The following is a 25249-nucleotide window of genomic DNA, read 5'->3' as shown; positions in this document are numbered from 1 at the left end:
CTTTACAGGTCAATTATTCACGTAACAAATCGACAGATTTTTCTCAAACTTGGAGGATACTCTCACTATTCGACGTAGAATCAGAAAAGCAGAATGTTGAAAAAAGGGCGTATCTCGAGATACGCCCTTCTTCCGGCATGGTCCTCATTTGTATTTTGTACCTTGTCCTGTGGTCCATTGCACTAGGTGCGATATAGGTTGCTTCCCACACGCACATCTATGGGTATTTTTCTCACCAGAACGAAAAGAAAACAAGGAAACAGTTTTCCTGAGAAATTGAAATCAACTTTTCTGATCCTGAATGTATCGTTACTTCGTTGCCATACTCATCAGAATTGCCAATTGAGTTAAATTAAAAAAGTTTTCCGGAGCAGCCAAAACCTCTGAAAATATTAGAAAGACCTCACCGGTGGGCAAAATTGGCCGAAATTCTTTATCACTAGGAGAAAAGGGTCATTAAACTGACTGAGGCGAGGAAAATACTTGTTATGTTAAAAAATTAAGTAATTACGCGAAGTGATATTTCAGTTGCGGCAACGAAAAACTCCTCTGCGCAATCGAAATCTAACAGTTCCTCGGTGGGCAAACGACGTAAAAACACTTATTGAAGTAAGTGCTCAGTAAATTCGTTCAGCTTCTTGAATAGGTAAAAAAGGTGCAAAAAATTTTGCTTGGTCCACACCATTTTTTGCACCATTTTAGTGTCTTTTTCTCACTTCTTGAATAAATAAATAACGTATAATTGACGACTATTCCAAAAGCAATATACGACCCATTAAATCTGTTTAGGCCATAAATATGGAAAATCGTTGTATAACAGCCCGCGCCCATGCTTCATTTCAGTGGCGTGGCGTGAATTGCGATGTATCGATTGTTATGACACTTAAATCTATGGTAAAGAATCAATTATTAAGGTGTTCGCTGCAAACACCCTGTTTATCGATCCTTTTCCATAGGTTTAAATGGCATAACAATCGATAAATCGCCACGCCACTGCTTCATTTCAATTTTCATCCTTAGATAAGACTTGGGTTCTACGATCGGTTGCTTTGGAAAATTTCGAACTGCTGACTGATTTTTTGCTCCATAAACCGAAGACCAAACGCATTAACCATGAACTTGGAATGACCTCATAAAAGTAGCCGTCGCTTTTTTACTCAATTGGTTTTTTTCTCCCCATCAAATTGAATCATGCTTTTCTGCACCGCGCTATAAAGCAATCATTCAGTTATTAGCGGCTCTGGTGCTTGCACTAGAGCTGCTATTCCGGACGGTCCCAGCTGGGGAGTATCAATGCAGCATGTTACATTGTAGAGACCGCGCGTTGGTTGATGGGAATCGGCGCCATTTTCGGCTATGTTCCTTGTCATGACTTTATTTTATTGCATACTGTTTTATTGTTAGTCAATGCTATGTTGTGTATTGTATTTTTGGAATCATGGTGATACAGTCAACAATTCAAAACTTGTTTGTGCTTTTATCTCGTGATGGAAAAAATGTACTTTACGTTCAAAATTTGAAAATTTGAATTTTAAAGTTTTCGCGGTTAAGGAAGCTTTAACCACTGGGTTGGAGCTTCCTAGTCATATTACTTGATATCAGCTGATAGCAAACAAAGGTTACCAGGGAAACCGTAAACGTCTAACAACTATCGTGGCCATTGGGGCGATTATTGAAATGATATCGACTGTATGTCGCCGCTTACGACAGGACATAGCCCTATCTTAACTGTGTAATATATCGCAATTCGATATTGTTTTGATTTTTAAAAGGAGCAATTCATTCATACAGTTCCGATTAGTTTTGGCGAACGGGCCCTTAACCTACGGCACTCGGCTCATGGGAATTTTTTAACTTGTCCTGGACGGACTCGTCTGTAGCGCCTCGTTCTTCGTTGTGTGTGTGATTTCGTGAAGAAGTTTCTATGGCAATTTGCTTTTATTTGTGAGCTGTTTTTTCACGGGATTTTTGAATGTTCTGTACGAATAAATTCGGTGAGTACCTCATTTATCCCTCCTTCCAGTAAAATTATTTCAACTTTTCCTTCTCCCTCATTCTGGACCCACTCATGGGCTGATTATTTTCTCATTCTTGAAACTTTAGACTGGCAATTTCTATGCACAATCTATAGCTCATTAACCTATAGTTCAAGAGTTCCTCACTAGTGTCTTGCTCTTCTTTTTTATTTTTAAAGCCTCAATGTATTTATAGAATTTCAAAAATTTAGTTTTTGAGTTGACTTAAAAAATGTAGAAAATATAATGCTGTTTTAATTTTCATTTCAGGTAATGAGTCGACGCAGTCAAAGAATAATTCAGAGGTAAGAAATCTGCTTTTACTCAATATGTAAGTGTTAGTTGATATGCAAAATTGAGGAATGTTTTGGACATCTATACGTTTGATAAGACCATTTTAGGAGTTAATACTTTGAATACCTAATATTTAGTGGTGGCTTAATTTGTTAGTAACCAGAAGTTGTGTGGTCTTCTTGAACTGTAATTTGTTTTTCAATGTCCTGGGAAGTAACTGGATGATAATGTATCATTTTACTATCAGAAAATTTGTTTGCCAACTCTTAATGCGATGATAATAAGTAACAAGTTTGCAATGCTTTGCATTTATTATTTCAGTTCATGGCTATTGTTGTTTCACCTTATAACCAATTGTTTAATTTTCTTGTCATAATATGGCAACCAATAAAAAAATTTTAGCAGAAGCTTTATTAATCTACCTAAGAAACTCTCCATTTTTTGCTTGTTTCAGAGATACAGCTATAACCAAATGCAGAAACATTCCTGGTTTTGATGAATCCACCCCGATCCAAAACAATACTATATGCATTGAAACATCTGCACAATCGTATGACGCCGAGCCAAAGAAGGAAAAGAAAATAGAATCGAGTGAAACCTATGCACTGTAAGTAAAAATTTCAGTTAATTCTATTCTAGTTGCAACCTTGCGTTGTTATCAAGTTTATTGTGTGACTTTAGATGTTCCTCAGAAGGTGGTTTGATCATCTTAATTGCCCATTGGCGGCTTTCCAACTGGCAATACTGCAAATTAACAAAATTTCACCACTTAAAATGTTGTAGTTTGAGCATTAGTCTTGTGAAACAAAATTACACTTTCCAAAATCTCATTATGCATATTTGTTTTTTTACAGACGTGAGTATTATTAAGTTTACTATTATGTTTACTATGCGGCTGTAGGTGCCCCTTAAATTGTGGTTTAAGCATCTTAATTATCTATTGGCTGCTTTCCAACTGTTAATACTGCAAATTGACAAAGGAGGGGTATCGTTAAGGGCCTTTTTTGGGCCTACCCTGAAATTCCTCAACTCTGCGTTTTTTTGGTCATTGAAGGTCTATATTTTACGGAATGCATAATGGTTTGGTCATTTCCGATCTATTTTGGGGTCTACCACTGGCCTAAACATGGGTCTGAAGGCCAATTTTGGCGAAAAATGCGGGTTTTTCAGCATTCAACGCGCTATTGTAACCGATCCTTTCGGAGGACAAAAAATTCCTTCAAGTATGTTCATTAGGGATGTAAGAGTGTCACTTTGGCCAATTTTCGTCGATGTCAAACTTTGCGCTCATAGTTAAAAAAAAACTTTTTAGAATTTTGTTCAACCCAAGTGGCATACATGTAGTAGAATTCCAATTTATTTTTAAAACAACCGATCTTATATTTTCCTCTACACAGGGTGAACGTTGCAAATGATATATCGAACAATGATTCTGATATTACGCATCCAGTAAATGAAGCAGAAAATTCATTCATCGAAAATCTTGAAACACATCAGTCGAACTCAAAGCCTAAAAAGAAGATAAAATCAAAGTCACGTGACTTATCGTAAGTACAAACCTGCAACTTTGTTTTTTATAAAAATAGGAATAATTTTAAATTAACTGTAAAGCTTGGAATAAGTATGCAATTTTTCCCTGCCAGGAAATGTGATAGTTTCAAGAATATACAATTTTTTTTCTCTTTTTTTTTATTTCAACAATGGGCAACCTTGACTTTTTGCCGATGGATTCGTTGGAACTCGGTTTCGGGTGTATCTGAATAGGAGGAAAACGATAAGCTGATAAAAAATACATAAAAGAACAGAAAATACATTCGGAATGCTGTAACCTTTGAGACAGGTACACACCTACATTAAATTGTGCCATGTCGAGGAATTATTTCTACCGGTTTTTGAAAAGAGTTGATCCGTTTTCAGCATTTGCGAACTGAATTAGTTAGTGCTACGGAGAAAACTATTTTCTCTTCGCTGCTACGACTCATTGCTCCGGAGAGAAATTTTTTCTTTTCGGAGCAATTATAGTCTTAGCAGTGGAGAGAAAATATTTTTCTCTTTGGCACTAACTAATTGCCATGGAAAGGAAACTTTCCTCTCCGGAGCAATTAGTCTGTGGCATTACGCAGCAATTAGGCATACGCATTTCGGAGCTTAGCGAGATTCGCAGGTCAAAAACCGAACGCGAGACTAAAAATAGGGGAGACGGCGCTATGCTTGGAGTATGTCTACAGTTTTGCAGGCGCTTTGCACGATCATTTTCTTCACAAAGTTCAATGTTTCGGAAATGTACTTCCGGTAGATCAGCTACAGTTTTGCAGGCGCTTTGCACGATCATTTTCTTCACAAAGTTCAATGTTTCGGAAATGTACTTCCGGTAGATCAGTTATCAACTATCAACTATCAAATTTCAAACTATCAAAATTTCCAACAATGACAAAAATGATTGTAATCTTCTAAAACTATAAAGGAGAGGCCCCAATTTTGTACCCAATGTTTCAGCGACTTCCCGAAGGCGGATTTCCTTGAAACTTTGTACGCATGTGCGGTTCGTGCTGAAGGGGTGCAATTCGTCGTCCGATTTTCGAAATTTTGATTCTAAGGGTTGAAAACACGCTAAAAAAGGGTGACCCGTGTGTTAGAGCGGTGTTCCGCGATGGATCGTCGTCGTTTGGTCGTCGTGGTTTCCCTTCTTTTATTGCGTCTCGATCAGCTGTTTTTTCTGTCTAATTTTGGAGATTCCGAACCGGAGCAGTGTTGCCGCAATCACGAAATCTGTAATCCTCCTAATATATAATTCCGTAAGCCCGATTTCTGTTTCGAAATTGCGCCGCGACCGTCGTGCCCATACGGGTGTCGGTGGTGCCGGCGGGTCCCGCGGGGTCGGGAAAAATGCGGGGATCGCGCGTCGGGCCCCGCGCCCCCCGAAAGATCGCTTATCCCGTTCGTCCCGCTGGGAGTTGCGCGGTTTTTCGTTTTCCCCGTGCTGTTCGTTCTCGGTCAGCTGATGACTCGGCTGCCCGAGGCGTTCGTCGTCATAGATATTCGTCGTTTATGAAGAATTCCGATTTTTTTGTACAATGCGCGTCGTCTTTTGAATTTTGTTAATATTTGTCGTGTATGAAGAATCCCGAATTTTTAGTAAAGTGTGCGTATTCGTTTTAATAGTGGGAATGGATCGGAGTCGAAAACGTGGGCGTCCGGCGAAGCGTGGCAATGTTTCTCGCAATTTATCCGCGCGACGCAAAGTGCGACATGACGGCTATCTCAGTGAGATGGATAATGTACGACGTAGGGGTGAACAGGGAAATAACCTCAATCCATTTCGGCAGAGCACTGATAATTTTATCGAAAATGATTATCCGGAAAATAATTTCGGACTTTTAAATGTGAAGTGCCAGTATTGTGATGCGTTGCATTTCAAAAAAGAGGAGGTGAACGGCCATTTTAACAGATGTTGTCATAATGGTCTTCTCAGACTTGCCGAGCCTGGAATCAATGACCAACTTCGAGACCTGTTCTCCAAACCCATCTTCATGACTAACATTTTGAGGTACAACAGTTGTATGGCTTTTGCATCTCTGTCTGCTTCCAAAGCTCATATAATTTTGAACAAAATCTTCTGCCAACCAAATATCTGTATTAAGTCCTCATTGTGATCCAATGATTTATCCTTTGCTCTATATCCTCATGGCGAACCAGGCTGGGATCCTAAAATGGAGCATAATGGACCACGCAAGCAGCCAAATCACAAACATGTAACCATGCTACAATTCGCGTGTTACAGGCTTGCCATTAGAACAGCATTTTCCCATATTCACCAATCAAAGAAATTATTTCAACAATATATTGTAGATTTATATGTTCGTGTCGAAGGTGAGAGGCTTCATTATATTAGAGAGCATCAGTCCGAACTCAGAGTTGAACAGTATGCTGGGTTGCAAGATTTTGTTCTGAATAAAGCACGACTCGATAATATGAATGTTGGAAGAATTGTAGTTTTACCATCTTCTTTTGAAGGCAGCCCCCGTAATCTTATTCAAAGATATCAAGATGCCATGGCAATTGTCTGCGTGTATGGCAGACCAGACATTTTTTTGACAATGACGTGTAACCCGAAATGGTCGGAAATAACCGTTGCTTTAGCGCCAAAAGAAACTGCTGGAGATCGTCCAGATTTAGTTTCACGAGTTTTTCATTGCAAATTGGATCAATTACTAAGAGATGTATTAAAAGAAAATGTTCTGGGTAGAGTTGTTGCACATGTTTATGTAATTGAATTGCTAAAGCGTGGTCTCCCACATTGTCATTTGCTCTTAATTTATTAGCAGAAGATTTGGTTCAAAATTTAAAGTCGTAAATATGGATTGTTTCTCATGGAAGAGATGAATTAAGGACGGAAATTTTGAAACACCGCAATGGAGATACGTGGTTTCGCACTTCAGTCGGTGCGATACGGACATCCATCAAGTTTAAAAAAATGCATCAAGTCCCCGTCACCGCCGACCAACGCGTTTGTCGATCGAATCAACTACAGGTAGTATGAGCAGGGGGGCAAAACGCCTTCAATTTTTTGAACGCAATACGGACATCCGTCGAGGTTGTGTAGTTGTATCAAGGCGCCGTAGCAAACGCGTCCCATTGTCTATCGTTACATACGAATATAAGTTGAGAGGGGCCAGTCATAATGCCTTCAATTTTATACATACATATTTTTGGGCAAAATGAGAGACGACGTTTCTCCATTTGCGACGTTGCAGACTTCCTTTGAAATTGTATTTCTCTTTCGAGAAGCTGGTCAACATAAAACTTAAATTTTCCGTGATTTTTCGTATTCGATAGCAGAAGATTTGGTTCATAATTTAAAGTCGTAAATATGGATTGTTTCTCATGGAAGAGATGAATTAAGGACGGAAATTTTGAAACACCGCAATGGAGATACGTGGTTTCGCTCTTCAGTCGGTGCGATACGGAAATCCATCAAGTAGAAAAAAATGCATCAAGTCCCCGTCACCGCCGACCAACGCGTTTGTCGATTTATCGATCAAGTCCATTCGATAACGATCCAACAATCGACCCGCAGGTAGTATGAGCAGGGGGTCAAAATGCCTTCAATTTTCTGTACGCAATACGGACATCTAGTCCAGTCAATTTAGCTCTAAATAAGGGTCATCTGGGAAAATCCATATATAGAAGGTTTTTTTGCGGAAACATGTTGCATTAGGCTACCAGAACAACATATCAAAAGTTTACCAAAATCGGCCGTCCGCTAAGGCCGCCATCTTGAAAAAAGGGGGGGCGGGGGGCCAAAATACGCCGCCGGCGACCGGTTTTTAGCTTATATCTTGAAAAATATCGATCCTACGGAAAAATGTCACTGAACCTTTTAAAAAGATCATAAAATTTCCTATTAGAAACACTATACATTTATCAAGTTGCGACTTCTGGTTCGTGAGATATGGCGGTAGTTTCCTGCGGCTAGGAAAGTCAAATCTTGCGAGAAATCACGTTTTTTCAACAAAATCTGTAATTATCTTAAAAACGGCGAGTCTGAGGCAAAAAAGTGTTCTCACCGGAATGAAAGAGCATGAAATTTCCATGCTAAAAATGCTTATGAATTCACTAGGGGGTCCGCCCCCGGAGCGCTATGCGGTCCGAACCAACGGCGGCTACTACGCGGTGAGGCTCGGCTTGGCCGCGCCATGCATTGTTGCGGTCCAAGATGAAACGGCTTCACTTTTTTGGTAGATTTACCGCGAGGGTAAGTCATATTATCCATTTAAATATGTGCTAATTTCCTTTCATCATGAACCCCCCCCCCCCTCCCCCTTTAGGTCATGCATGTTGTATAGTTAACAAATGTCAACGGTCGCGCTTGAAGATAATGTTATTATTTTATGCTTTCTTATTCAAATTAAATTTGTCAACAAAATCCTCTTTTTTCAAAGTAACTAAAAGGAAATGAATTAATACAAAATATAGAAATAGGAATAAGACAAGCATTTCTTCGTTTATTACCTTAAGCGGTGGAATCGTTTATTAATACCTATGTGTTGAAAAGCATGATGGTCTTGAAGGTTCAATTGTTTTTGATGGATACGAACAAAAAGCGCAACAGATTCTACAAAAAGCGTTGAAAGGTGACGACGTTATAGCTTTAAGAAATGTCCTGCCTTAATTTTTTGTGAGGACACTCCTCTATCCGTGGCCAAGGACTTGCTTCTATCTATAATGAAAAGAATGAGGCGCGTTTGATTTGCTTGCTATCGAAACACTTTACTACAGGGAGTCAAGTTAAAGTATCTCAAGCAGAGGACGATGCGGATACTCTCATCGTAAATGAAGCTCTCAGTCTGCCGAGAGGAACGAAGAAACAAGTTGTTATCGTTGGTAGAGTACCTATATTGAGAGAGTATGGCCACTGGGCCCCATGGAGAGACTTTTAGGACCCAAAAATGGCGGTGCTTTGTTTTGGTTTTTGTGGATAGGAGGGGGGTCATTGCCAACTTTTGACGGTTTTCACCAACCGCACTTGCTGCCAACCTTACTACATCTAAGATAATTTTTCTCAAAAATTGCACACGATTAGCCTTAAAAATATGTAAAGAATCGCAATAGTGCATTTGGGTAAATTTCTCGTTACGATAAGCAAAGAAAACTACAATTTGAGTCATTTTGCATCACATTAATTTATGGCGTCCGCCATTTTTGGGTCCTAAGGGCTCCATTCAGCCTAAGATGGCTCAGCCAATCAGAGGTGGTAACACCGGTGGCCATACTCTCTCAATATAGGTACTCTAATCGTTGGTGAAGACATTGACCTCCTTGTTCTAATGATAGCTTTGACGCCTGCATCAAGCGACGTCCTATTACTCAAACCAGGTAAGGGCAAATATGCAGCCCAAATTTTTAGCTCAAATCAATTGCGAACATCGAATGTAAATTTGAAGAAGAGCATTCTGTTTATCCATGTCGTCAGTGGATGTGATACTACTTCAGCATTTCGTGGCAAGGGCAAAGGCAAATTTATTAAACTGTTGGAAAAATGTGGCGAAGTCTCTTGTATTGCTGAGAAATTTGATGAAACCGACTGCACTCAAGATGAGCTTTGTCAAGCGGGTGAGCAACTCGTTCTTTTGCTGTATGGTGCTGAAAAATCAGTTACTGCTTTGAACAAATGCAGATTTCAATGTTTTAATCGTGCTTTGGCAAGGCAAAAACTGAGGTGAAACTGCAAACGTTGCCTCCAACTTCAGATGCGTGCAAACAACACTTCTTACGTGTATATTATCAAGTTCAACTCTGGAGAGGAAGAAAACGGAATCCCAAAGAATGGGGGTGGAAATCTTCGGAACTCAGGCTTCTCCTTGTGCCTATGCTCAACCCGCCTGACCCCCCCCCCCCCCCAAGAACTTTTACAAATCATCTCATGTACATGTTCGAAAGGCTGTAGTAACCGCTGCTCTTGTAAGAGAGCTGGTCTACCATGCAGTGACATTTGTCTACATTGTTCCGGCTTGGGATGCAGCAATCAAGCAGAAACACTGATCGAAGAGGAAGCAGAGGATGAATTTAAACTCCCTCTTTCTATATTTTGTATTAATTCATTTCCTTTTAGTTACTTTGAAAAAAGAGGATTTGTTTGACAAATTTAATTTGAATAAGAAAGCATAAAATAATAACATTATCTTCAAGCGCGACCGTTGACATTTGTTAACTATACAACATGCATGACCTAAAGGGGGAGGGGGGGGGGGGTTCATGATGAAAGGAAATTAGCACATATTTAAATGGATAATATGACTTACCCTCGCGGTAAATCTACCAAAAAAGTGAAGCCGTTTCATCTTGGACCGCAACAATGCATGGCGCGGCCAAGCCGAGCCTCACCGCGTAGTAGCCGCCGTTGGTTCGGACCGCATAGCGCTCCGGGGGCGGACCCCCTAGTGAATTCATAAGCATTTTTAGCATGGAAATTTCATGCTCTTTCATTCCGGTGAGAACACTTTTTTGCCTCAGACTCGCCGTTTTTAAGATAATTACAGATTTTGTTGAAAAAACGTGATTTCTCGCAAGATTTGACTTTCCTAGCCGCAGGAAACTACCGCCATATCTCACGAACCAGAAGTCGCAACTTGATAAATGTATAGTGTTTCTAATAGGAAATTTTATGATCTTTTTAAAAGGTTCAGTGACATTTTTCCGTAGGATCGATATTTTTCAAGATATAAGCTAAAAACCGGTCGCCGGCGGCGTATTTTGGCCCCCCGCCCCCCCTTTTTTCAAGATGGCGGCCTTAGCGGACGGCCGATTTTGGTAAACTTTTGATATGTTGTTCTGGTAGCCTAATGCAACATGTTTCCGCAAAAAAACCTTCTATATATAGATTTTCCCAGAAAAATGCTAGATTGACTGGACTAATCCGTCGAGGTTGTATTAGTTGTATCAAGGCGCCGTAGCAAACGCGTCCCATTGTTTATCGTTACATACGAATATAAGTTGAGAGGGGCCAGTCATAATGCCTTCAATTTTATACATACATATTTTTTGGGCAAATGAGAGACGACGTTTCTCCATTTGCGACGTTGCAGACTTCCTTTGAAATTTTATTTTTCTTTCGAGAAGCTGGTCAACATAAAACTTAAATTCTCCATGATTTTTCGTATTCGATAGCAGAAGATTTGTTCAAAATTATATAGGCTTTGGAAGCAGACAGAGATGCAGAAGCCATACAACTGATGTACCTCAAAATGTTGGTCATGAAAATGGGTTTGGAAAAGAGGTCTCGAAGTTGGTCTTTGATTCCAGGCTCGGCAAGTCTGAGAAGACCATTATGACAACATCTGTTAAAATGGCCGTTCACCTCCTCTTTTTTGAAATGCAAGGCATCACAATACTAGCACTTTACATTTAAAAGTCCGAAATTATTTTTCGGATAATCATTTTCGATAAAATTATCAAAAATTAATAAATACATCTTCTTACAGCAGTTATTTATTTTTTAATTTCAAGACTGCTGGGTCTATAAATTACTACCATATTTACAAAATTGATACTCGCAAACATGTTTTTTGTTTTTGCTGATGGGTACAACAACAGCCCCCATATGTAAAAATATTTTGTAGCTTCTGAATAATTATATTAAAAAATATAAATATGGGCATAATAGGTATAGTAAAATATATTAATACAAAAGTTATTGTTATAACATGGTGTAATTTCATTAATGACGGTTTATCACCGTGCGAAGCACGGGTTGGTTGCTAGTATACCTATAATGTAATGAAATATACACGCTCTAATCATTTAATTTGTACACTGAAAAAAAAGTAGTTAGCGTTGAGAACTAATTTGGTAAGTTCTCGCCAAGTAGAATCAAAATTAGGCTTCAGAACTAATTTATTGTACTGAAGCACCAATCAATTCGCTTCATACGCTGACTTGACTTTACTAGAGCGCGAACCAGAATTGGAAAACAGCACTAGCTGTAAAATTAGCGCTGTGGTAAGACAAATTCACCTTCGGGTCAAACTAATTCGCCCTCAACGCTAACTGCCACATTGTCCGTTACATTTATTTAGTTTCGAAAAAGTGGCGTCGGTACAACAGCCTCAATCGCGTCAGCTCGTGAAAATCAATTAAAATGTGAAATTTCGGGCTCGTTTGACAATGTAAATACTCCCGGTATGATTTATAGTGTCCTCTCTTTCTTGAAAACGTTCGAAAGCAACATAAATAAACCTGTTAAGGTTAGAAATCGTCTGTTCGATTCAAAACGTAAACAAGCATGATATTCGTTGGAGTCGTCAATCTTCTGTATTAAATTGCGATTAAAGCGTTCCGCGTTCAGTTTATATTTTACGAAAATCTGTGAACTTACTGCTTACTTCTATAGTTCGTGTTCTCCCGTAATTTCAAAAGAATATCTCAAGTGTTCGGACGAGATATGTTTATTCAGTGTGAACATTCGCTACCGTTTCATGTGTGAGTGTGTGTCTCTCTAAAGGATAATTCTGTCTACTTGCACATACCTATGGGATATTCCTTTCCTCTGTCGTTCATTTGGAACCGGTCAGTTGATTTTTACCTCTCATCTTTTAAGAAATCTTCTTTTCCTGAAAGTATTGTCCAGTTATCATTCGCTAAGCCGTTTTCTCCTCTCTCAGTTTTGAGGTTAGGTTGACCCAACCCTACCGAATGCGAATTAGAGTAGCGGAATTAGTTTCCAGCACTAATAGTGGTTAGTGTACAGAAACCAAAAATCATGTGTGTCCAAATCACACAATTTGAGTTAGTGTATAGAAACCATTTTTAGTCATCTGACGCTAACTCATTTTTTTCAGTGCTTTATGTTATGTACCTACATGTTATACTATTTTTATAATAAATTTTGCCAACATGCTTTTCAATTCAGTCTACAACATTTCATTCCGACGTGGCAATAATGATTTATAATGCCCCTAACCATTAAAATGAATTACAATAGTAATGCCGCATTATAATGTCGTATTATACATCGCAACGATTCATGTCCTACTGATTATTGATTATTGTAAGATGAATTCTGTTTTCTCTGATTGTATGTTTCATACGTGCGAAGCAAGTACGGGTCACTAGAAACGTGGTTCGTACGGGTGGCTGATGAAATTGATCTTCGAATACCTTTTGATGAGCTAGGGAAATGGAACCATCTGCATCTCATGGACAATAAATAGTTGCCGTAATTAAGGTCATCCCGTGATTAAGGTGCCGTGATTTAAGTCATAAATTCTTCATCTAATTCTTGATTCATCTCCAAAATGTCTGCTAAAGCTTTCATGCGCTTCTCCTTGTATGCATGAATGAGCAAATTGGGTATCGAACAAGCGGACACTTTTTGAAAATTTAGATGATTCTGGACAATATCGTACAGAAGTCCACGAGCTGCAGATAGAACCATTACCTCTAGCTCATCAAAAGTTATTCGAAGATCATTCAACAACCTCTTTGACAAGTTGCAAAAACTTTTCGTTAACAATAGTGACACAACGGTACTAGGAATATTTACTATTTAACGAACCTTATATTTCCCTGACTCAGTCCTAAATTATAGAAGTATGCGTTACTTTTCCAGCAATCCAAAAAAACAATTATACAAAAAACCAATACCTACACTTTCAGATATAAAAATGCAAATTTTTTGCAGCCTCGCTAAACGACTTATCAACCAGAGATTTTTTAGGAAGCGGACCTCCAAAGAGCTTTCAAAATTAAAAGTATACAACAAGTGATAATGCCATGTATTCGCCATATCAAAGCCCAATACACATTTATACACCGGCTACGTAAATCTGCTAAGTTACAAAACATGAATCGACAGTTGTCGGATTGTACATCAATGACAAAATGTGTCTAGGCCCTCATTCTTGATCTACAAACTAACTGCCCCCAGAGCCGCTCTCCGACGCCAATGGCGTTGGAGCTCTCCTGCTTGTTTTACATTGTCATTTTCACCGACTTCGTTTTCAAAACTGTCTACTCCAATCAAATATAAAGTACCCACTCCTGACAAAATTCTAAAGAATGAGAATCGTCAATAAATCCTTATAATTTTTAATACGCTAAGTTCCACTCAACTTCACGTATGTGGAAGTACGTCTGTTTCACGATTTTGAAGTCGCATTCCATGTACTAATGTTCAAAAATTCTCTGCTTGCAAATTTTTCCTTCTTTTAATCCATATTTGTACTTGTATTTATTTATTAGAGTTGATGCTTTATAAAAAGTATACTACAAAAATTTGCATTTGCTTCATGAACTTGAGTGACCAGAGCGCCTTCCATTTTTCCATATGCAATACGCGCGTCCATAGAGTACGAATAGTTGTATCAAGGCGTTAGTATCAACATAATTGGACGTATTTATGCTAAAAGGAACTATGTTACACGCAAACCCTATGCACATAGTTCCCTTTTTAGCATAAATACGTCCAATTGATTGCGTTGCATATGTTGACTGAGATATTAGCATAAAAAGTCCTGTCACGTCGTTCTACCCATGAGCTTATTTCAACATAAACTGATATAATTGTGTCCAAGAAAATAGAAAAAGAGATCAATGTCGTTTTCCTTTAATTAGTTAATTAGAAAAACCATTCTCAATAATTGTAAAAACATAGGTAATCACTTACAGAAGCATTCAACAAAGTCAGTTCGGCTTCCATTTCTCTGTCATCTAGCTTTCCTTCTTCTTGCAGCTTTAGCATGTGATCTAAGAATGTTTCATCTTTTTTGGCTGAAAGAAAAAAAAAGCATATAATCAGCGTGTCTACACGTCCGGAAACAGTACTGATTTTTCAAGGGCGGTCCGGAAGTACTAAATGTGTGAAAATTTGGCAAGAAAGTCCGGAATTTGTTTCATTTTTGTCGCAATTTGAGCGGGAAATTCAAATTTATGAATTTTTCGAATTTCGTCAGTTGAGGGTATTGAAAAACTACTAAATTTTTCTGTTGATAAGGTACTGAATTTCTTGGGTTGTACCGAAAAGGTACTGTAAAAGTACTGATTTTTGGCCAGCCTGTTAAAGTAGACATGCACCCTGATAATGGCGGTGTCATACAAATAAGACTTACATTCGGGGGGAAAAGTATGAGCACGTAGTGATATAAAAAGCAAGATGCTATAAAATTAAGCCCATCATGCCAGGTTTGGGCTTGAGTGACATAAGACCGTAACTACACTTTTAGAGATGAACCTGGGAAAGCAGTGATTTATATGGACGACAGGGCTCATCGCGCAATTTAGTTACGTTCGTTTAAGACAATGTTTTTTACGCGTACTTTTATAATGCTCAATGCTCAATGACCAACTGCTCAAGGATTGACACATACCTGGGGGGAAGGAAGAGTGCTGAGAGCTGGAAGCTGATCAAAGGCCTAAGAAGGGACATGAAACGGGACATTATATCTCCGATAACAATCTCACAGCTTGACGAACATTTTAATAAATTATTGACGGAAGGACGACCAGAGTTTCAAACGGGGAATGCTGAAAATATAGTCGAGGATCACTCAATGGAAATTCGAGTTGAGGAGGTGGTCAAAGCAATCAGGGAATTGATGAATGGAAGAGCTCCTGGGCCAGGAAACATTCCAGCCGAGTTAATTAAATGTGGGACTGGCAAGTTGGTTAACCATCTCAGGGATTTGCTGCAGAAGTGCATTGACGGTGATGACATCCCGAAAGAATGGAAAGAGGCCTGGATAACAGCGTCGCATAAAAAAGGAAGGAAGGATGACTGTGGGAACTACAGAGGGTTAGCGGTGACAGGAACGATAAGTAAAATTTATGGAAAAGTGTTGAAAGCGAAGATCGAAGAGGAGTGGACCCCGTTCGAGGCGGAGGAGCAAGCAGGTTTTAGGGCTGGTCGGTCTACCGCTGATCATCTGTTCTGTGTTACCCAGTTAACTGAAAAGAAGAGAATTGTTGGCCAGGAGCTTCATTTAGTGTTTTTGGATATTGAAAAGGCTTATGATAGTATTCCTCTTGTGAAACTCTGGGAAGTCCTAGAAGAAACTGGTTTTAGTAAAGGACTTATTGGGGCAGTCAAGCAGTTTTATCGGGGGGCTTTTGCTAGAATTAAGTGCCAAGGAAGGCTTTCAGACGGTTTTTTTGTCACCAAGGGGCTTAAGCAGGGATGTTGTCTGTCACCGACGCTGTTTAAGATATATCTAGAGCACGTTCTGAAGGAATGGAAAAGAAAGTGTGCCGGCATGGGCGTCCCTCTAAATGACCAAGAAACACTGTTCACGCTATGCTTTGCTGACGACCAGGTAGTCATAAGTCAAGATCACGATGACGCGGAGTATATGACCCGGAAGTTGGTGGAGGAGTACCGCAAATGGGGCCTCGAGGTTAGTGTCCGTAAGACAAAAAAGATGTCAGTTGGAGGTGCTCAGCAAAGCATAGTCCTGGAGGATGGTCAACATATAGAAAGTTGCGAACAATACAAGTACCTGGGGGTGAACCTGACTTCGGATGGGAAGCTGGATCAGGCCATTCGGGACCGTAATCTTCTAGGAAGGAAAGCCATCGCCATGCTTAATGGGATCCTTTGGGACCAAAGGATTTCCAAAGACAACAAGAAGAGGATTTATAACTCGGTTGTCAAGCCTATTATCACCTATGGCAGTGAAGTGTGGCAGTTGAAGAAGCGGACCCAAGAAATGCTCAAGGCGACCGAGATGGATTTCTGGCGAAGATCGGCTGGAATCTCGAGGAGAGAACGTGTCAGGAATGAACGTGTCCGAGAGATAATGGGCGTTGAGGGGACGATTGTGCACGATATCATGACCAAGCAATTGGTATGGTATGGGCATGTGCAGAGAATGGCTGATACCAGGTTGCCGAAGAAGGTGTTGGAGTGGGTCCCACCAGGTAGGCGACGGAGAGGGCGTCCAGCCAAACGGTGGGTAGAGGGCATCCATGAAGAGATGGAGAGATGCCACCTTCCAGAGGATCTCTACCATGACAGATTCCTGTGGAGAATAGGCGTCGCAGAGCGCCCTAGCGCGCCGTAAAAGCGGCTCATACATACATACATACATACATACTTTTATAATATTCTCAGAAGATGTGCTCAAAAAGGTGAGAACAAATAATTGCAACAAACTTCGACCTTCTCTTAATCCTCCCCCATCCTAGCGTCGCTGGCAAAGACTCAAAGCCCACTACTTACTGGAGCTCATACCTAGCGTAATCTAAGGGTGATAACTCTCAACTACATTTCCAAGAGACTGCACATTACCGCTGATTGCTCACATAGGTCTCAGAGATACCTAGCCTACTCTAAATAGATGTTCAAATTTGTGGACATGCCTCTGACAAGAAGTCTCCCCTCTCCCCCCTCTTTACCCCGGACTCCCTTCACGCTTCGTAAATGGATGTATACAATCATGAGAGTGATGCACCAAATTATAATTTTCTGAATCTAGTCCAAATGCTCAGTTAGCAATGTTTCATTTTGACAAACCTGCATTTGTATTTTTTCCAAGTAACTAACAAGTTCTACGTATGCACCCACCTGATTTCTCGTTGTTATTTAACTGGAAATTTTCTCTCTCTGCAATCATTTTCCGCTGTTCAATTGCCTGCAACATTGTAACAAAAAATGATTACTACTAAAATCTCTAATTTTTCACGTTTATTCTCATGTTACACAAACAATGAACTCACATAGTAATAGTTACTCTCTTGAATGATCACATTTTCAAATCTTAGGCATACCTCTTGTTTCCTGTAATTTCCAAAATTCATACACTCCTCGGTTCCCAATGCGCTTAAAAATTTAACAACGTCAAATAATAATCAAGGTCAAGTAGCATTAACTTTGATCCAACTAAATCATTAAACTAAATCGTAATTAACAAGAAGTTCCTCTCAAAAGTGGACGACTGAGGTTTTTCGCAATGATGCGCTTACACGCAGCGATCGGTATATTTTTTGAAGATTGAGTGTCTTAGCTTACCAATTCGAAGAACTTCCTTTGCATGCCACCAAAATGGTTCGTGATTTTCCTACCAGTGGATGAAAGCTTGTACAGGGCATCAACGTACAGCCAAGGTTTCATGGCGCGGGCGTAGATAGACTTCACTGCACTGCAACATTTATGGAAACAGCCGTTTTTCAATTACAATTATTCTGCCTCTATAATATTATGACCGTTTGCTTATTCATTGAGGTTTCACTTAAATCCACTCTGACGAGCCATGCTCGTCCTCATGTATGGGTACCTCCCCGCACCCCCCTCCCCTCTATTCCAGTCTCTCCTCAAGAATACTTTTCGAAAACTTTCGCAGACGCTCTCAATTAGTCACCCATGATTTGATAAGTAACTTACGTGTCAAGCCCGGAAGTATAATATTCCACTTCGTCATCCGTGCTCAGATTAAAACCTCGAGATGAATCTGAAAACAGGAAAAAAAATATTGAATTTCACGTGAAAACACCATTTTCAACTATCTAAAACTTTGATAACACTTTGCATTTGCCCCTCTTCTTGTTGGATGAATGTCCCAAATTGTTCGGCCGGCTAGGTTGTTGAAAAAGAAAACTTATTTTTGTTAGAAGGTTTCGATCTGGTGAAATGTTCCATTCCTTTCAACTCCATCAGTTAAAATATCGTGTTGAAAAGGTATTGAAACGATTTTTAAGCCCATGCAAGCAACTCACATAGTGCCAGTTTGCTCTTGCGAGGGTTGGTGACAAGACTTTTTTGGGACAGCTATTGAAATATCCAACTCACCCATCATTGTTTTACCGGTCATCACCAGGATATCTCGAAAAATGTCAAAAGGTACCCCTTCTTTGGTCTCTAGCCGTTTTAAAAGTTGCTGCGTGTACTGCTCCACAAGTAGATACGCTTTGTCTATATTTCGCAAAGAGAAGAAAACGTCGTACATTTTCCGCTTCCGTTGGTACTCGTGATCTAGAAAAATAATACATACGTTCAATTTCAAAAACATAATTTTAATTAAGATCCGTAATTCGCGTGTTTCAAAGGACTCGTATTTTGATGGAGTAGATTAAAACATTTCGAGATCTAATTAAACGCCAAGTTAACCATGTTCATCCACATTGTTTTCCAATGAGCAATGCCTCCTTCAATGGGACGTAGAAACTTAATGTTCTTATTGTAGACAGATTTTATTGTCACTTTAGCAACGAGGCACGAATGAGAACAAAACCACTAGCATGTGACTCGTTCAAGTGTTTCATTTTCGTACTAATGTATTGCATCATTTAGGATGATTTCTCATCAAATAAGCTTGAAGAAATACGTGCAGAAAATCTCTTGTAGTTACCAACAACGTTCATAGTTAAAATGTCTGAAAATTAATTTTAAGGTGTGCAACACAACGTATGAGAGAAACCTTAAACTTAGTTTCTCTTATGTGTACTGACTATCATATGTCTAATCCAAAATTTGCATGGAGGTCTCGGTTTTCTTCACTCAAAATCAATATTCAATGTGCGGATAGTTGCATGTAGAAGAAACTTAATTTACCAGTGGTGACGAACAAGTTTTTATTTGTGATCGTCTCGATGAATCCGTAGAAAAACGGACATTTTTCACAACCTTCAGTGGCTAAAACTTCCTGAAACACAAAGAGATTTATTTATTTGACATCGGCAAGGAAAAATAGCGACGAACTTGCAAAGATTCATCACGAAAGTTTAGCCAATAAAAATCAAGGCTTCAGAAGCGGATGGAAAGATTTTCAGCCAGGGACCAAATTCTGTCGATCTTTCCGACTGGAATTTATTTCAATCTCTTTGCGAAAATTCATAGTCAAGTCCAACATTTTACCAACACGGTCCATTTTTATGAGAAAGACGGATGAGAGGAAAACGAGGTAGGGGCATCGGGGAAGAACAATCACATGCACCAAAAAAAAAAAAAATAGAAGAAAAATGGGCATCAAAATAACATGCTACGCCAGGTCATGTAATCCACCCGCAGGTCACACGCCATTCCTTGAAAACTAAGCCCATGCGAATACTGAGGTATAAAATCAAATATAATTCCATTTTGACGCCACAGCATAATTATCATCTAACTAGCGGTATATACTCACATATATACAAGAACTCACCTTTATATACTCTGGCTCACCAATTGCTATGACGGGCACCGGTCCAGCCCAGAAACGAAACACCGTCCCATACTTCACAATATAATGGTTAAATGCTTCGAAAAAGTCTGGAAAAGCCGAAGAAATGTTGATTTACACATCAGAATTTCCGGTGGTTATCAAAATTATTTATTTAATTCTTTTTCAGTTTAGGGTCATCCCGCTACACACTCTCAAAAATTGTTGGTGGTCAACTAGACCTGTATCGATCCAAGTTTGCAATTTGCAATATTTCTTGATTTTTTTTTTCTAGGGACAATCGGGCAAAGATCAACTTATGAAAATTTCAGGCCATAGCGTTGATGTTTTCGCTCTCCTTTGATATAATAAAATTTATCAAGAGCGAAGATTTTGAAACACCACCAACGAGGTACGCGTTCTTGATGCAGCCGCACCGTCGAAATTTTTTCTCGGAGGGTCTTGTCAAAGACAGTCGAATCTTTCAAATTAACGCTTCATTCTCTGTAGACTGTAAAGTTTTTGTTCACATGAAAACTTTGAATGAATTATTTCAAATGTGAAATTTATATGGCAATGGCTAGTATAACTTACTTTTTACTCCGTACTTAATAATCACGCCTGCATTCCCTATTATCGGGAGGGCTGGGGGTCCTGGCAGTGAAGCAGCAAATCGGCATTTCCGCACGTAGTTGACGAAACCAATGTTCAATAGGCGGAGCAAGATCCAGATTGAAACTCCAAACATCGTAACGAATAGGTACCATTTCGTAGCCCCACTATCCTTGATGTTTTTGAACCCAAAAGACTGCTTTCCTCCTTGGGGCAAAAAACACCAGAAATTAAATTTAAATTTAAATTAAAATAAAACACCAAAATAATTGTAAACATTCACTGTAAACTCTGAGCCTTACTTCAATTTAACGCTACGACCCATTGAATTGCATTTTCAGAACCCTTTTTTCCTCTCCGGAACCCTGTTATACTCTCAGGAAATTAAGAAAGTAACGCGTAAAGCATAACGCCTAAGGCACGAATCGACTGGAGGGGGGAGGGGGGTTTGGATTGCGAAGATGTTACAGTGGATCGAGTCAATCAGAGAGGTCGGTCATGCAATTTTTGACTAATACTGCAAATTTTTAAGTTTAATTCGTCACATTTTAAATTTTAAAGGGTGCTTCTCGAAGAAAATTTAACGAGAAAACCCACACATAGAAAAATAGTTCGTGCATGGGACCCGACGTTGAGGCCATATGGATCCCTGAAGTTTCCGGATCACGTATCCGAAAACTTGAGGTTGAGCTGCCGAAGTTCGGGTCAGACATCGAGGCACTTAGGTATGTACCGGAGTACTTCAGATGTGTGACCTGAACCCTTCAGTAAATACCGAAGTACTTCAGAAGTCGGACCCGAACTTCGGCAGTTGGACCTCAAGTTTTCGGATGCGTGATCCGAAAACTTTAGAGATCCATATGACCTCAACTTCGGGTCCCAGGCACGAAATTTTTTCTCCGTGCGCGGAACCTCTGTTAGAACCTTAACATTTTGTGTAAGCGGAATTATAAGCTTTTAAAGTTTCCAAATTTTGTCCGACCTCTCCTATTGACTCTATCTACTGTGCGGCGCACTCCCTAGTCACAAAATATCTTACAATCTCTGTATGACATCAGAGTGATGGAGTGACATCGTGTGATTGCAATCTGTTCAATCGCTCGCGCATTCCATTTTCGAATTTATTTTTTTTTTTACGTATTTTCAATATTTTTTAGGCCCAACAGTGGCAAGTCAGCGGATGAAAATAAAAGCTTCCCAATTTTGAGAATAAAAGTCGCGTGTCATGTACAAATCTGTCGGCAGACGGTAGCGCAACTTGAATTGCGATTTTCGAAATGCGAGCGTTAATCGTTCTAGAGCGAAACGTTTATCTCTATTGCGGGCATTGTAGCGGTTTTTGAAGTTCACGTACGCACGCCTGACCACTGAGGCACCCCGGAGCCCCCTCCGCGGGAAAAGTTAAGTAGAATTCGGTGTGGGTCAGTTTTTATTAGGCCCAACTGCGCCCCGTTGCGGGGTTTACACCGCGGCGACACCTGTACGATAATGTTAAATGATCATAAAGCAACACTTGCCGTTGTGTAATTTGAGCTACCGAAACATTCAATTAATTTTTAATGAAGACAAAAGCTACTTTCGGCGCGCCTTAGCGGGTACTATGCGTAGCACATGGCTCGTGAGAACGAGACGCTTACACAGTTGCCAATGTCACATGGGACTCGAAAGAATCCCTCCTCAACGAATCAGGAAACTACCGTAACGAGTGGTTCGACTTGACAAAAAGAAAGTCGGTAGATGTCATAATCGTCATATTAACAGAATTTTTCTTCTCGATAAAATCGATTAATCTCTTTTATTAAAAAAAATATATATAAAAAGATACTCCTCGCTTTGCAACGCTGTAAAATATTTTTCATGTTGTCATGTTCACAAAAATCATGTTTTTATCAAAATTTATTACAGTTATTATCTTTCTCAGGAATTTTAAACATTAATTCTGTTTGACAACCTTTGGAAAGCATCAGAAATTCTTCGATCCCGATCCTTTTCATTTCTCCTCGTAGAAAAATCAAACTGCCCGATCTCTCGTAATTTTATGAATTTCGGCAAAGATTGAAATTAGCTTTGAGTAGTCTCAAAAAAGTGTTAAGCACGTTTTGAACCAATAATTTTGAACACTTCCGAGGTCAGTAATTTTCTTAGATTCGCCATAAAACCCTTATACTGTTTGAGGAGACTGTGTATGTTGAATATTGTACCTCCTATTGATTGATAGAGAATTAATATAGGAATTGATAGAGAACATTCACGCTTTCACACATTACTTCAGAAATTTCTAAGTTCTTTGAAAAACTCAAGATGGAGCCAGTCTATTTTATGATTGTGTTAGAATTAATTTGCTTAGTGGGGAAGGTGTGTAACTCAGATTGGTAGCATCTAAATACGGCGGGATACACTAGTTGAGAAGTATATTGAAAAGTAATTGAAAGACTAGGGGCTACATCCCCTAGCCACAACGTGACCCAGCCTCCAGAGGGCGTGAGCGCTTTCTAAAGCCCCCGTGAGTCAATTAAATAAAACGGACTCATTTACAGACCGTCTGTTTTTTATACCTAACCGCAAAAATAATGAAAACCGCCCCAGTAGATCTTTTGAACGAACTCTGATACAGAATGGTCATTTACATAATGTTTAAATAAGAGAATTCACAGTTTTATATCGTAATGTAATAAAACCTGGGTCATATTTTCAAAATCTGAATAAAACTGGCTCATCTAGAGACCATCACCTACCTATAGCCGCAAAAATAATGGAAATCGGGCAGTACTGTAAAACGACAAAAAATGAAAAATTAGGGGATCAGGGGGTTTACAGTAATGAGATGGTGGGGAAACTATCAGAGAGTCGTGTACTTTAACTAACAACACAAGGTCATCCAAAAGCGCAAGACACCATTGACAATTTTAAATAGATTGAGGTGGACGGTTGAAATCGCTTCATGTTGTTTTATTGTGAGCTGAGAGTGGACTATTACGGCAAGAATTACAAAACACAGTTCCTCATATTATGTTCTTGTAAACCACGTTGTAAAAATTTCCGAATTCGACTAGTGAAAAATCCCAGCCGTATACGAGCCTATTGATGATCCCATGACGGGATTTGGACCTCCAACTTCTTGTTGAGAAAATCGATGTTTCACACTTTGAGTCAGCCACGCTGCGCGCGAAAAAGGGGTAACTTGGTCACTTTTACAGGGGGTATCATATTAATTGACAGGGATTAATCGACAAATCTCCAGGATTATAAAGATACATTGATTTAGGAATTTTGAATTTGACTTTCGTTTCGCCCTTTTTTCATAACCTGACTGGCAGAGTGCAGTTGACATCGGTAGTTCCAAGAGTTATTTTTTTACCGATGCATTTATCTGGAGGTCCAATCGTTGTGCGGAGGATACTGGGGGTGGTCAGAATGAAGTGGGAACCCGTGTGTGCGATGGCAACATAATTTTGCTGGACGTCCCTTACGTCTCCTCCCAGGGGAACCCAATCTAGTACCTTCTTAGGCAATCTGTCATCCGCCATTCGGTGACATAAAGTACATAGAGTCGTAATGTAAATGGGAGAGCTGGCGCCATGTTCTGCTCGACGAGTTCCGAGCCCGGTGTGCGCCGAGTTCGGGCCACTTTTTCGATACATGTTCGATCCAAAATGGCGGTATGGAATACGTGGTGATTCCTATCTTCTTTGTTTACATCAGATGGCCGGGTACCCATGTTTCGCAAACAATCGATTATGTATCGAAATAGTGACCCGGCGTCACACAGGAGTCTCGGAATTTGGGGCCTGGAAAATTCTTAAAAGTGGCGCCAGCTTACATTACGACTCTATGTACTCTATGTTCGGTGAACATGACCATACCAGACAAGCTGTGAGCTCGATCTAAATTACCGAGCGGAAAAATAAGATTTCAACACAGTCCGGCAGCACAGAACTGTGTAACAAAATCGTGCGTCATGGCTGTTGTTTTATCTACTTTTTGGGACGGCAGTGCCTCCCTCGGATTGACCCTGCCTAACCTGAGCGCTCCCTTTCCTCGCGGACCAACTTTTCCGCACCACTTGGTCGAGTTGATGAGTGCGTCTCCGGCCGGGATTCGAGATGTTATCAGCGTTAACGTCACCGGTCGAGGCGACGTGATGTGCATCCCCAGGGCAATAAATTGGCTGACACCGCGGAGCCACGCAGCGGATATCAGTTGTATCTTTCTTATGGTCGCGAAAGACCGGATAGAGTGCGTAAAACTCGTTGTAAAGTTTGAGACTCGTATAATCCGTGAGGCAACGGTTGCGCAACGCTTCTGTCACTGCGGTTTCCGGCGTCATGCCGAGGGGAACCGAAAGTACTTGCGAAATGAGAGAAGATTTTGGTGATTTCGGTTGATATCAACCTAAAATTCACCTGTGAGACGGTTTTGATCGCTAGGGAAAATATAGCACTGCTTCACTGGAAAAAAAAACACATTGGATCTTGAGTCCAGACTCTTAAAAACATCGACAAGAAAAAAATACTCATGATTCAATCACATTTAAGCTTAAATCAAGAACCAAGCCTCTTAATTGGAGCGGATTTCCTTTTGATTTAAGCTTAAATCTGATGGAATCAAGACTCTTTTTTCTTGACAATGTTTTCAAGAGTCTGGACTCTAGATCCAATGTGTTTTTTTCCAGTGTTCCTGGGCAAAATAAACGAGAAAATATAA

General features: G+C 39.8%; 2 protein-coding genes across 3 annotated transcripts in view; one reads left to right on the top strand and one right to left on the bottom strand.

Moving 5' to 3' along the window:
• Window positions 1–25249, bottom strand: part of LOC109043126 (cytochrome P450 4C1) — a 55288-nt gene that overhangs the window by 10295 nt on the left and 19744 nt on the right. For both annotated transcript variants that reach the window (XM_072303849.1, XM_019060213.2), the window contains exons 2-9: window positions 20528–20752; window positions 19937–20043; window positions 19348–19438; window positions 18586–18768; window positions 18181–18247; window positions 17809–17938; window positions 17365–17431; window positions 14473–14576 (exon numbers count right to left, since the gene is read on the bottom strand). In XM_072303849.1, the coding sequence (XP_072159950.1) occupies window positions 14473–14576; window positions 17365–17431; window positions 17809–17938; window positions 18181–18247; window positions 18586–18768; window positions 19348–19438; window positions 19937–20043; window positions 20528–20681 (903 nt within the window). In that variant the 5' untranslated portion in view covers window positions 20682–20752. The remainder of the gene's footprint in view (window positions 1–14472; window positions 14577–17364; window positions 17432–17808; window positions 17939–18180; window positions 18248–18585; window positions 18769–19347; window positions 19439–19936; window positions 20044–20527; window positions 20753–25249) is intronic.
• Window positions 1230–4597, top strand: LOC140225319 (uncharacterized). The gene is made up of 4 exons (XM_072303827.1): window positions 1230–1994; window positions 2286–2320; window positions 2764–2916; window positions 3707–4597. The coding sequence occupies exons 2-4, from the start codon at window positions 2289–2291 to the stop codon at window positions 3858–3860; spliced, it is 339 nt and encodes a 112-aa protein (XP_072159928.1). The 5' UTR covers window positions 1230–1994; window positions 2286–2288; the 3' UTR covers window positions 3861–4597.

This window comes from Bemisia tabaci, chromosome 1, assembly GCF_918797505.1.
Source record: "Bemisia tabaci chromosome 1, PGI_BMITA_v3".
NCBI lineage: Eukaryota > Metazoa > Arthropoda > Insecta > Hemiptera > Aleyrodidae > Bemisia > Bemisia tabaci.
This window is presented reverse-complemented; position numbering and strand designations above follow the sequence as displayed.

Excerpts from the sequence above, each read along its gene's own strand:
- LOC140225319 (XM_072303827.1), top strand. The coding sequence starts at position 2,289 with ATGAGTCGACGCAGTCAAAGAATAATTCAGAG. Across the intron at positions 2,321-2,763 it reads AGTCAAAGAATAATTCAGAG|AGATACAGCTATAACCAAAT; the intron begins GTAAGAAATCTG and ends TGCTTGTTTCAG. Across the intron at positions 2,917-3,706 it reads TCGAGTGAAACCTATGCACT|GGTGAACGTTGCAAATGATA; the intron begins GTAAGTAAAAAT and ends TCCTCTACACAG.